The following is a 10,997-nucleotide window of genomic DNA, read 5'->3' as shown; positions in this document are numbered from 1 at the left end:
GTTAGATGTAGCGGTGTACATGTGGCACTTGCTTTATTCATCAAGTGAGTATAAAAAGCTGCTCTTTGTCTCCAACCTCCAACATCTCTTCTGCTCTCTTTCTCAACGGTCAGCGTCAAAGGCTCATCAAGCAGTAAGTAACTATGTTTTGCTGGATATGTTGCTAATAATTTAGATATGAGGTAGTTTATGTGTCTCTAATTGTGTATTGTCTTGTCTTCAATTGTAGTTTATGTTTACATGTTTACATTTTGATCATTCCTTTCTTCTAATTTCTGCAGCTATGTCTGGGACTGCACTGTATGTGTCTTTGCTGTGCTTTCTTACGGTCTGCTCAGCCTGTTACATCTCTAACTGCCCAATAGGTGGCAAAAGATCCTTGATAGATGCACCAGCTCGCAAGGTATAGATAAATATGTCACCTGAGGTACCATGAAATCACCTAATGATCTAATAGAGATGACTGTTTTCTTAGACTTGTTTTGGGCATGGTGAAAATATCCCACTTAATGGTTACTACCATGCATTTCTTTATTTGTCTCATTTTGTAGTGTATAGCATGTGGTCCCAGGGACAGGGGCCACTGCTTTGGTCCCAGTATTTGCTGTGCAGCAGGTTTAGGCTGCTCTGTGGGCTCTCCTGAAGCGGCAAGCTGCATGGAGGAGAACTACATTCCCACTCCATGTGAGAATGGAGGAAGAGCATGTGGATCTGAGGGGGGGCGCTGTGCTGCTCCAGGTGTCTGCTGTAACTCAGGTAAAAAGAATGTTTAGATTTTATATATTAAATGTCTTAGACTTTGTCTGAGTCTATAAAACATTTTAGATTTCCAAACATCACTTTACAAGAAAAAAATGTAATGTTACAGAAAACCGTTTGTATGTCAGCAAAGAAAGTAGCATATTACATAATAGACATTTTTTTAGACAGAAAGGCTGTCAGGTTTTATCTTAAAAAACACAAGTGTGACAGTCAGACTCTCCAGAAGAGCTGTGGCAAATTCACTACAATGCTTAGTAAACCTTACCAGCCAATTTCCTTACAAAACTGCACAAAATATGTTAGAAAAAAAAAGTTTACCTGAGACTACGGATGAGACTACTGATGCCTAAAAATCAAAGGGTTGTTGCACCAAATATTAACTTTGTCACATCAAATATTGACTTTAGTTTTTATATATATATATATATATATATATAATGTTTGAGACCACTCACAGAGTTTATAGCTGGAGCAATTACAGCAATTACTGAAGAATGTCACTTTGGAGTAAACTAGCTGGTTAGCTATGGACTAAAACACCTATCGTGAAAATTATTAAACTGTAGGATCTCAATTCACGAAAAAAAAAAATGTTTTCAGGCTTGGTAAGGACCAAGACAAGCTTGAGACAAAATGGGCTTGAGACAGAACAGAACAAAATCAGGGTGCAGTGATCTTAAGAATCCTCCTATGACCTTGTCAGAAAACCAATATAGCCATCAGGTCATTGGGGCTTTTGGTGCTTAACTGAGTCATCTACAGAGATAAGGTCAACTTTATTTTACAACTCCTAATAAACTGTTTGGATTGCAACATCGGATAGATGATCGGTTTGCTGACACAAATTGTGTAAGCTGATGAATGATTGGGTAAATTTCCTACACTTTGATAGATAGATAGATAGAGAGCCTTCATTTTATTATATGTTTGGATTAATTGCATGCATTTTCTTTTACAGAGGGCTGCAGCACTGATCTGACATGTCTGGGTGATGATGAATCTGATCCAGAGAGCAGTGATGGCCCTGGTGGAGATCTCCTCATGAAGCTGCTGCATGTGACCAGACAGCATTTGGCCAGCAGAATTCACCAGTGAGCCTCTGTGAAACCAGCGCTGGATTTGTTTGATTTTTATATTATTGGCGCTCTTCACTAGCTCTTATACACTATAATGCACTCCTATTTAAAATGGCTTTGTGTCCACTATAATTAGGGTATCATTTATGGATTAACATGTAGTGGCTATGATGGTTACTGACTGATTATGGTTATGCTGATAATAAATGTAGAGAAAACATGTTTTGTGTAACTAGGTTTCTAAGAAGCTGATGTCATTTTGATTTGATGGCTGTAAAAATAACTATGTTGTAAAAGTACACAATCACTTGACGAGGTCGACTTGTTCATGTGTTATCTTTCTTAACACTGTTATCTGGGTTAATGAGTTTAGGTCAGGCAGTTCACCTTAAAGCGTTATTAATTAATATATTTTATATATGTGAAATTTTGATTTATGCTTAGGTGGGATGTTTTAGATGCATGTCATGTACATCTCAGTATCACTTTTCAATCTGCACATTCATGTGTGCACTAATTTATATATGAAACAAGACTTGTTTCTGATAAGGCAAAGTAATGAAGAACTGATAACCATTGACTGAGAGGAGAAGCTTTAAGTTCAGATTCCACCACCACACCAGTGAAAGAATACAGATTTACTAAAGGCTGACCTCTATAATAATCTTTAAGATGATTAACTGAATGATAAGCTGGGAGTTTTAGGGGTTGATATAGAACTGTGGTATAATTAAAAGTAAAAACACAGACAAGCAGGATCACCATGCTGGTGAAATAGTAGTGTTTCATAAGCTTTCCTGAAGAGGTGAAAATGGGTAAAATGAGTGTCACTGAGATGACTGACTGGAGAAAAAAAATTAGACATAGATTAATAGATATAGATTATAAATTAAGCATAGTTAAAAGCACTTACCTTAGTGCTGAATCATAACAGCATTTAAACTCAATTGTTTTTGGCATTAAAATGATGTGTAGGGTTTTTTTTGTATCTTAGTATGATTTGTGCCACAAAGTCAAACAGAAATATGTGTGCATACATTCTTAATGAACACTGAAAAAAAGATTATAATCCAGATAACATGAAATAAGGTGAATAATGTTGATATAATGCACTACAAGTAAACCAGTTGTAATTAAATGTTTTAATTATCTTGAGATGAAAGATAAGCTGAGTAAAGTGAATGCTGGGCTAAAGGTCAACATTGGATCTACATAAGGCCTTGGCCAGTATGACCAGAGAGCCACATTCACTCTACAAACCTTAATAGGCATTGTGTGTACTAACATGTTAACCAATAAGAGTCATTGTAGTACAAACATCAGACGGAATCTCCGCCCTCTTCGGTTAATCATTACAGCACTCTATGATATATAAAAAGTCAGAAAAGTTGGAATTTCCCCTGTCATTGGTCCTGTCACAATGTCCTTCTCTGGAAAATATCAGCTGGAAAGCCAAGAGGGCTTTGTGCCTTTCATGAAGGCTATGGGTAGGTGTGCTGAGGAAATGCTTTACACTTGATCCATGTAGCTGATCCATTAGAAGATATGCAACATGTCTGTTCTGTTGTTCATAATATTTCAATCAAACAAACTAAACAATTGTTTTTTTGTTTTTTTTTATTAAGAAAAAAATGGGGGTGCTAGATTTTGGGTTTAGACTGAGATGTAGCTGGACTGAATTAATATTGAAAAAACTCTTCTTCTAGGTCTTCCTGATGACCTCATCGAGAAAGGCAAAGACATCAAGAGTGTCTCCGAGATCGAACAGAATGGAGATAACTTCAAAGTGACAGTAACCACAGGGAGCAAAGTTATGGTTAACTCCTTCACCGTAGGACAAGAGTGTGAACTGGAGACAATGACTGGAGAAAAAGTCAAGGCAAGACCATCATATTTCTGTAGCTCTGTGTCTCTGTGCATGCATTCAGTGCTTCATGCAATAAAAGATCAGGTTTTGCACTATTTCATGCGTTAGAATGTTCAGGGCCGGCCCAGACTCTGTTGGGCCCTAGGCGAGATTTTAGATTTAGATGACATAGCTAAACTTAAATGATTGCAATTCATGAATGCTTTAGACTACAGGCCTAATCATTTTAAAATTTTAAAAGAAGACACTTAAGAGTTTTTTGGTGAAGTGAAAGCAAGCAGCAACATAACTGAAATTAAAACATTTAAGTTTATTTTAAAGAAAATACACCTCACTTAACTTGCACTAAACTTAAACCCACTCACAATCACACACACAAACTCTTGTGCTGCGTTCCTCTGTCATTTTGCACCCTAGACAACCACCTATGTCGCCTATGCCATTGGCCGGCCCTGAGGATGTTGGTTCAAGCACTTATTACTTTTCATAAACAGCCCGTCATGATGTGCTTATTAAACATGGCTTGCTATCTTCTAGGCCATAGTGACGAAAGAGGGCAACAAGCTGAAGACAAATCTGAAGGGTATTGACTCAGTCACAGAGCTTGTGGACGCCAACACAATTGTGCATGTGAGTACAGATTGAAGATATCCCTTCATTTAATACTGAGACATAATTTGATATTTTCAATGGATAAAGTAAAATTGAGATTTCGCTTTATTTAACAGTCAGTTAAATTATCAAAGTTTATTTTTCTCTAAATGTCTACTTACATTTCTTAGGTGTGCTTAATTATTTACCAAAGAGTCATCTGACCAAAATGTGGTGCTCTTTTTTCCTTTCAGACCATGACTGTGGGCAACGTGGTCTTCAAGAGAACCAGCAAACGCATGTCATGATAAACACTGGTCTTTTTAAATAAAATTGAGTACATTTTTCCACAGCTGTCATGACACTCTTTCATTTATAATTGTGCTATGTGACACTAACTTAACCACTGTAGATTTCAGCTGAATTAGACACATTGAAAGTGACATTTGGGTTCTTAGAATAACACACTTTGAACATAAATCTTTCAACTGGTGATGACTCTTTATTTACAAAATACACAATTCAAAATGTGTAGGCTATTAAATCAAAAAGAATTATATGACCTATAAAATACAGCCTAAAACCTATGCTTTTGATTATATTAACTAATAAAATCCAGAAAAGTACTGCATGTGGTTTTAAATAGCTGTCAGTTATACTGATAACTGGTCTGAGTATCTTAAGTCACAGTGATGAAATCCATACTGAGTAATAGTGAGGATGGTAATGTGTGAGCTGTGTGAGGTCACTTCTTGCGGAAAAGACTCTTGATTCCCTCCTCAACTGGTTCTGGCATCATCTGCATGGGCTGGTTTTTAAGCGCTGCCTCACGCATGGTGTGGTAAATGTACTCATTCTGCTTAAACATGCGCAGCTCCATCTCTGTCTGCGTGCGCATAGCCTTTAGAGGAAAAGCAGAGGACTTAGCTGCACCAAGCTGATTACAAAGATCGAAAGTTTCCAGTTTCATGGGTTTTGCACATGTGGCAATGTTGCACCAACAAGTAAATTAAACAAAAGTTAACGCTAATCAAGGATTTGTTGGGCTAAATTTAATTTGAACCTTAAGCTATGGTTAAAATCTTAACCCCTAATTAAAACCGTGATGTATTAATAATTCTGATTGGCCACTATGAGGAATTTGCCCATCTAAACATGTAAATCCACAATGTTACCTCAGAACTCTTTCCTTTTCAGTGAAAACTAGCAGAAAAACTCTTTTTGAGGATTTCTTTTTCAGCAGTCCATCTAATATATGCTGCCATTTTTGAAATTTAATCTACCGCTGGTGCAATATTAAAATTAATCACTAACTGAAATTTAAAGTAATATAGTAAAAGGATTAATCTACATTTACTGTAAAACTAAAACCAGAATTAATGATGGCATAAGTGCTTAAATAAATCCTGATTATTTTAAACAAGGTTTAAAGTTAGTGCAAATGGATTTATAGATAATCTTTGATTTAATCCAGATTAAAGCTTAACATTTGTTGGAGCAACCAAATCATGGAGAACTGTAACAGGTTATAGGTTATTTTGTATAACATAGGATATACGTTTACCTCTAAGTCCTTAGTAATGGGATGTGTGGGCCCATGAGTCACCAGGAGAATGGCATATGCTTTGCAGATCATGCCATGTGCCACCTCTATATGTCCAGCCTGCCAGTGGGTCACTCCTGCTCTCATTATAGCCATGCCTAGCTGGGCATTGTTTGGATTGTATAGTTTCCTATTTTGGGGTCACAAGAAAAACATTTACAAAAGTACAAGAATATAAGTGCACATACACTATTAGTGTTTGTCATGGACTCTCATTTCACTCCCAAAAGTCTGTACTTACGTGTATCCGTCCACCATCTTGCGCGCATAAGTAGCTGCAGTAGTTGCATCTATACGGGCCTTCTCCATCTTCTTCAGCATCTCCTGACTATATTCTGTTATTTCCTTCACCTTCTCGTCTGGTACCTTTGATGAAGTGAGGTATTGATTGAACCAAATCAGTCAAAATGGAACATGTTGAGACCCTTGAATTATAAGGTTCCATCAATTCTGTGATATAATATATTGGGTCAAATCAGATAAAACTTTTTATTTGTGTAAAAAATCTTACGTATATTCAGTGGTATGTACACAACATATTTATAAGAGTAACAGTCTCAGTCTTTGTGTGGGGAAACAAGTGCACCATGGTGCACACAAATTTAGGATTTGCCATGTCTGCAATATGCCTTTTTGTCATAGCCTAGTACACACAGCCACAGACATAACCCCATTTCCCTCTCTTAATCTTTACAGTATATTGTACAGAAATGGTTCTGTACATCAAAGATGTCTGCACTCTGCATCTGTGTTTGCTATAGCCTATGTTTGCAGAAAGTGGTCAGATATAATTCTGATTATTTACTTTAAAACAAGATGTTGGTGACCACAGACTATTTTTAATGTGGCCCAAAAAACACCACTCACAAACTAGCCCAATTGAGTGTAAATTGGGTATGCTTGTACTGGTCCAGCATAATAAAGATAGAGGGTCTAAATATAGCACAAATGTGCCTGGACATCAGGCCCGTAGGTCTACAGATATCTACTGATAGTAAGGCTATTTTCTCATCTCTCACTCTGTAAGTCAAAGGAGTCAATATGCATTTGTATAGCAGAGTTCTTGGAACTTTAAAGAATGGGAAGCCCTGGGCCATTCACCAATGAGTGCAATTTGGATCAGATAACTGACTGACTCTTTTTTAAATAAAACAAATATCTGTAGAGTCAAGCTCAATGAGCTATTACCCAGGGCACGTAGCTGGAATTAAGTGATGGTTAAGAGCATGATGGAAACAGATGATGGAAAAATGGACCAACCACCCAACAGCACTAGCCATCTTGGTTAAAACAAAAAAAGTATTACTAGCTTTGCAAGCTGGGTTAATACAAAATCAATTGGATATAACCTAGAAGTACCTATTTGTGTTAAACTGTACTTTCAACAAATCAGTTACCATTTAGGCTAATCCTGAGCTGAAAATTGAAGCGTTTTCATTTTATGCTGTTGTTGGTTACTTGAAGATAGCTGCATTTGGGCAGCTGATCATCATATAGTGTGATTAAGTATGTGATAGTGAACAGAAGATAACAAGAAACGAAGAACTTGGCCGATTAATTGTGGCCAAGCAGACCCACCTCTTCTGAGTATGATACATAGTATTGGTGGCAGAGTGACTGAAAGACAAAGTGAGAAGCAAATTGCAGAACCTGGCTATTTCAGAATGCCTATTCAGAAAACCCTCACTCACTCAGCTATTGAACTGACTACACTTAAGCTCAACTAAACTGCAAAGGAAGAAATGTATAACGTTATTAAAATGAGTAATAGTACAAGTCAATATATACATGACAGTTTAGTTCTTTTAACATGGTTACCCAAGAATACCACAGCTTTAATGTAAAGGAATATGATACAGTCAGCAGATGGTGATCTCTTGGCTACATGCTGCACATGATTTCAGTGGACCACAGGATTTCAGTGATACATAATATATACTCCATGGTTAATCTACCACATCACATGAGCAATTTTTCTATTCTTAAAACTACAGTAGATTTGTTTCAGTCTTCCCCTAAATCCCCTTCCCCTCATGTTCATTTCACTTTCTTACGTCCTTTAACCATCCACTTCCTCATCCATTATCCACAGCCACTGACTTGTGTGTGCTGTCTTTACACCTACCACTAATGATATTTTGTGATGCAGATAGATAGTTAGAGATAGTGAGCATTGATTGCACTTACTTGCCGTTGTTGAGGATGACTGTGCAATTTGGCCAGCAGTCATGGTTGACCAGACAGAGGTTGGGGAAGAGACCAACACCCACCGCCTGCAGACCTTTATGATCACTTACCATGAAGCCATTGCAGTTGATCTAGTGTAAAGCATGTTAAGTAGTGGAGAGAGTGTTATTTGTGGATCTAGTAAGGAATGGCAATTGAAAAGGAACTGGGATTTCGAAACCAAGTGTCCACATTCTTACATACCAATCCAAAGATGTGTGAGATGCTGTCAACGGTGTGTTGCTTGTTTGTTCTGGGCCAGTAATCCAAGAAGTTGTGAATATCTACTTTGAGCTCCTTCATGTCCATCTCAGGGAGGTCTGAGATATGGTCTTCCAGGTCATTCAGTTTAGTGAGCTGAAGCTCTGAGATCACATCTCCATCCTTATCAAGACGCCACATAATACGAGCAGCAAGTCTACCCAAAGACAACAAAGAAGGGAATTCGATATTGCTATTTTTTCTTTCTATTTCTGATAAACATGTACCCTCTCATGTATGTAAATTAGTACTAAAGCCAGTTTTCTCACTAAATAGAGATAAAAATGGGTAAAATGAGTGTCACTGAGATGACTGACTGGAGAAAAAAAATTAGACATAGATTAATAGATATAGATTATAAATTAAGCATAGTTAAAAGCACTTACCTTAGTGCTGAATCATAACAGTATTTAAACTCAATTGTTTTTGGCATTAAAATGATGTGTAGGGTTTTTTTTGTATCTTAGTATGATTTGTGCCACAAAGTCAAACAGAAATATGTGTGCATACATTCTTAATGAACACTGAAAAAAAGATTATAATCCAGATAACATGAAATAAGGTGAATAATGTTGATGTAATGCACTACAAGTAAACCAGTTGTAATTAAATGTTTTAATTATCTTGAGATGAAAGATAAGCTGAGTAAAGTGAATGCTGGGCTAAAGGTCAACATTGGATCTACATAAGGCCTTGGCCAGTATGACCAGAGAGCCACATTCACTCTACAAACCTTAATAGGCATTGTGTGTACTAACATGTTAACCAATAAGAGTCATTGTAATACACACATCAGACGGAATCTCCGCCCTCATCGGTTAATCATTACATCACTCTATGATATATAAAAAGTCAGAAAAGTTATTAATTTCCCATCTCATTGGTCCTGTCACAATGTCCTTCTCTGGAAAATATCAGCTGGAAAGCCAAGAGGGCTTTGTGCCTTTCATGAAGGCTATGGGTAGGTGTGCTGAGGAAATGCTTTACACTTGATCCATGTAGCTGATCCATTAGAAGATATGCAACATGTCTGTTCTGTTGTTCATAATATTTCAATCAAACAAACTAAACAATTGTTTTTTTTGTTGTTTTTTTTTTGATTAAGAAAAAAATGGGGGTGCTAGATTTTGGGTTTAGACTGAGATGTAGCTGGACTGAATTAATATTGAAAAAACTCTTCTTCTAGGTCTTCCTGATGACCTCATCGAGAAAGGCAAAGACATCAAGAGTGTCTCCGAGATCGAACAGAATGGAGATAACTTCAAAGTGACAGTAACCACAGGGAGCAAAGTTATGGTTAACTCCTTCACCGTAGGACAAGAGTGTGAACTGGAGACAATGACTGGAGAAAAAGTCAAGGCAAGACCATCATATTTCTGTAGCTCTGTGTCTCTGTGCATGCATTCAGTGCTTCATGCAATAAAAGATCAGGTTTTGCACTATTTCACGCGTTAGAATGTTCAGGGCCGGCCCAGACTCTGTTGGGCCCTAGGCGAGATTTTAGATTTAGATGACATAGCTAAACTTAAATGATTGCAATTCATGAATGCTTTAGACTACAGGCCTAATCATTTTAAAATTTGTTCTTTTTTCACATATTTTTGAAACGTATGATGTTTATGCGTAGAGTATAATAGCATAGCACTAGCGGCGTAACTAACGCGTTATCGTGATGTATCATAATCACGTCATGATGCAGGCAGTGTTTAAATTAGTCCAACGTGATATGTTGTCAACTCATAAGTTTTTTTTTGTTAATGTAAACTTGATGTTAATGTTACCATTTAAATTTAATCAGTAATGAACGGATGCTAATTGGCACAATTAATTTTGCTCAGTATATGGGTGCACAGTCATCATGAGAGGGCGCACTACGGACACACACACGCATAAACGCACTCAATCACACACACACAAACTCTTGTGCTGCGCTCCTCTGTTATTTTGCACCCTAGACAACCACCTATGTCGCCTATGCCATTGGCCGGCCCTGAGGATGTTGGTTCAAGCACTTATTACTTTTCATAAACAGCCCGTCATGATGTGCTTATTAAACATGGCTTGCTATCTTCTAGGCCATAGTGACAAAAGAGGGCAACAAGCTGAAGACAAATCTGAAGGGTATCGACTCAGTCACAGAGCTTGTGGACGCCAACACAATTGTGCATGTGAGTACAGATTGAAGATATCCCTTCATTTAATACTGAGACATAATTTGATATTTTCAATGGACTAAGTAAAATTGAGATTTTGCTTTATTTAACAGTCAGTTCCATTGTCAAAGTTTATTTTTCTCTAAATGTCTACTTACATTTCTTACGTGTGCTTAATTATTTACCAAAGAGTCATCTGACCAAAATGTGGTGCTCTTGTTTCCTTTCAGACCACGACTGTGGGCAACGTGGTCCTCAAGACAACCAGCAAACGCATGTCATGATAAACACTGGTCTTTTTAAATATGATTGAGTACATTTTTCCACAGCTGTCATGACACTCTTTCATTTATAATTGTGCTATGTGACACTAACTTAACCACTGTAGATTTCAGCTGAATTAGACACATTGAAAGTGACATTTGGGTTCTTAGAATAACACACTTTGAACATAAATC

General features: G+C 37.2%; 4 protein-coding genes across 4 annotated transcripts; 3 read left to right on the top strand and 1 right to left on the bottom strand.

The window, feature by feature from the left end:
* LOC113527448 (arginine vasopressin) lies at nt 1-2,155 on the top strand. Its single transcript, XM_026915276.3, has 4 exons — nt 1-133; nt 282-403; nt 552-756; nt 1,721-2,155. The coding sequence occupies exons 2-4, from the start codon at nt 284-286 to the stop codon at nt 1,855-1,857; spliced, it is 462 nt and encodes a 153-aa protein (XP_026771077.3). The 5' UTR covers nt 1-133; nt 282-283; the 3' UTR covers nt 1,858-2,155.
* Nucleotides 2,156-3,170: 1,015 nt separating this feature from the next.
* LOC117597775 (fatty acid binding protein 1-B.1) lies at nt 3,171-4,648 on the top strand. The gene is made up of 4 exons (XM_034306263.2): nt 3,171-3,325; nt 3,545-3,717; nt 4,243-4,335; nt 4,551-4,648. The coding sequence occupies exons 1-4, from the start codon at nt 3,259-3,261 to the stop codon at nt 4,602-4,604; spliced, it is 387 nt and encodes a 128-aa protein (XP_034162154.1). The 5' UTR covers nt 3,171-3,258; the 3' UTR covers nt 4,605-4,648.
* A 130-nt stretch (nt 4,649-4,778) lies between these two features.
* LOC117597823 (histone-lysine N-methyltransferase Smyd1-like) lies at nt 4,779-9,201 on the bottom strand. Its single transcript, XM_053236054.1, has 7 exons — nt 9,178-9,201; nt 8,330-8,614; nt 8,087-8,217; nt 7,420-7,516; nt 6,141-6,295; nt 5,861-6,029; nt 4,779-5,197 (listed from the first exon to the last, which is right to left on the bottom strand). The coding sequence occupies exons 1-7, from the start codon at nt 9,199-9,201 to the stop codon at nt 5,042-5,044; spliced, it is 1,017 nt and encodes a 338-aa protein (XP_053092029.1). The 3' UTR covers nt 4,779-5,041.
* A 4-nt stretch (nt 9,202-9,205) lies between these two features.
* LOC117597774 (fatty acid binding protein 1-B.1) lies at nt 9,206-10,995 on the top strand. Its single transcript, XM_034306262.2, has 4 exons — nt 9,206-9,347; nt 9,573-9,745; nt 10,462-10,554; nt 10,770-10,995. The coding sequence occupies exons 1-4, from the start codon at nt 9,224-9,226 to the stop codon at nt 10,821-10,823; spliced, it is 444 nt and encodes a 147-aa protein (XP_034162153.2). The 5' UTR covers nt 9,206-9,223; the 3' UTR covers nt 10,824-10,995.
* The last annotated feature ends 2 nt before the right edge of the window (nt 10,996-10,997 follow it).

This window comes from Pangasianodon hypophthalmus, chromosome 8 (assembly GCF_027358585.1).
Source record: "Pangasianodon hypophthalmus isolate fPanHyp1 chromosome 8, fPanHyp1.pri, whole genome shotgun sequence".
NCBI lineage: Eukaryota > Metazoa > Chordata > Actinopteri > Siluriformes > Pangasiidae > Pangasianodon > Pangasianodon hypophthalmus.
The sequence above is the reverse complement of the archived record's forward strand: the minus strand, read 5'-3'. Positions and strand labels throughout refer to the sequence as shown.

Coding starts and splice junctions, on each gene's coding strand:
- LOC117597823 (XM_053236054.1), bottom strand. CDS start 9,201: ATGAGGGCGGAGATTCCGTCTGAT. Junction 8,218..8,329: donor TCTCACACATCTTTGGATTG/GTATGTAAGAAT, acceptor GCTTTACACTAG/ATCAACTGCAATGGCTTCAT. Junction 6,296..7,419: donor CGTTTCTTGTTATCTTCTGT/TCACTATCACAT, acceptor TTTTGACTGATT/TGGTTCAATCAATACCTCAC.
- LOC117597774 (XM_034306262.2), top strand. CDS start 9,224: ATGATATATAAAAAGTCAGAAAAGTTATTAATTTCCCATCTCATTGGT. Junction 9,746..10,461: donor TGACTGGAGAAAAAGTCAAG/GCAAGACCATCA, acceptor GCTATCTTCTAG/GCCATAGTGACAAAAGAGGG. Junction 10,555..10,769: donor ACGCCAACACAATTGTGCAT/GTGAGTACAGAT, acceptor GTTTCCTTTCAG/ACCACGACTGTGGGCAACGT.
- LOC113527448 (XM_026915276.3), top strand. CDS start 284: ATGTCTGGGACTGCACTGTATGTGTCTTTGCTGTGCTTTCTTACGGTC. Junction 404..551: donor TAGATGCACCAGCTCGCAAG/GTATAGATAAAT, acceptor CTCATTTTGTAG/TGTATAGCATGTGGTCCCAG. Junction 757..1,720: donor AGGTGTCTGCTGTAACTCAG/GTAAAAAGAATG, acceptor TTTCTTTTACAG/AGGGCTGCAGCACTGATCTG.
- LOC117597775 (XM_034306263.2), top strand. CDS start 3,259: ATGTCCTTCTCTGGAAAATATCAGCTGGAAAGCCAAGAGGGCTTTGTG. Junction 3,718..4,242: donor TGACTGGAGAAAAAGTCAAG/GCAAGACCATCA, acceptor GCTATCTTCTAG/GCCATAGTGACGAAAGAGGG. Junction 4,336..4,550: donor ACGCCAACACAATTGTGCAT/GTGAGTACAGAT, acceptor TTTTCCTTTCAG/ACCATGACTGTGGGCAACGT.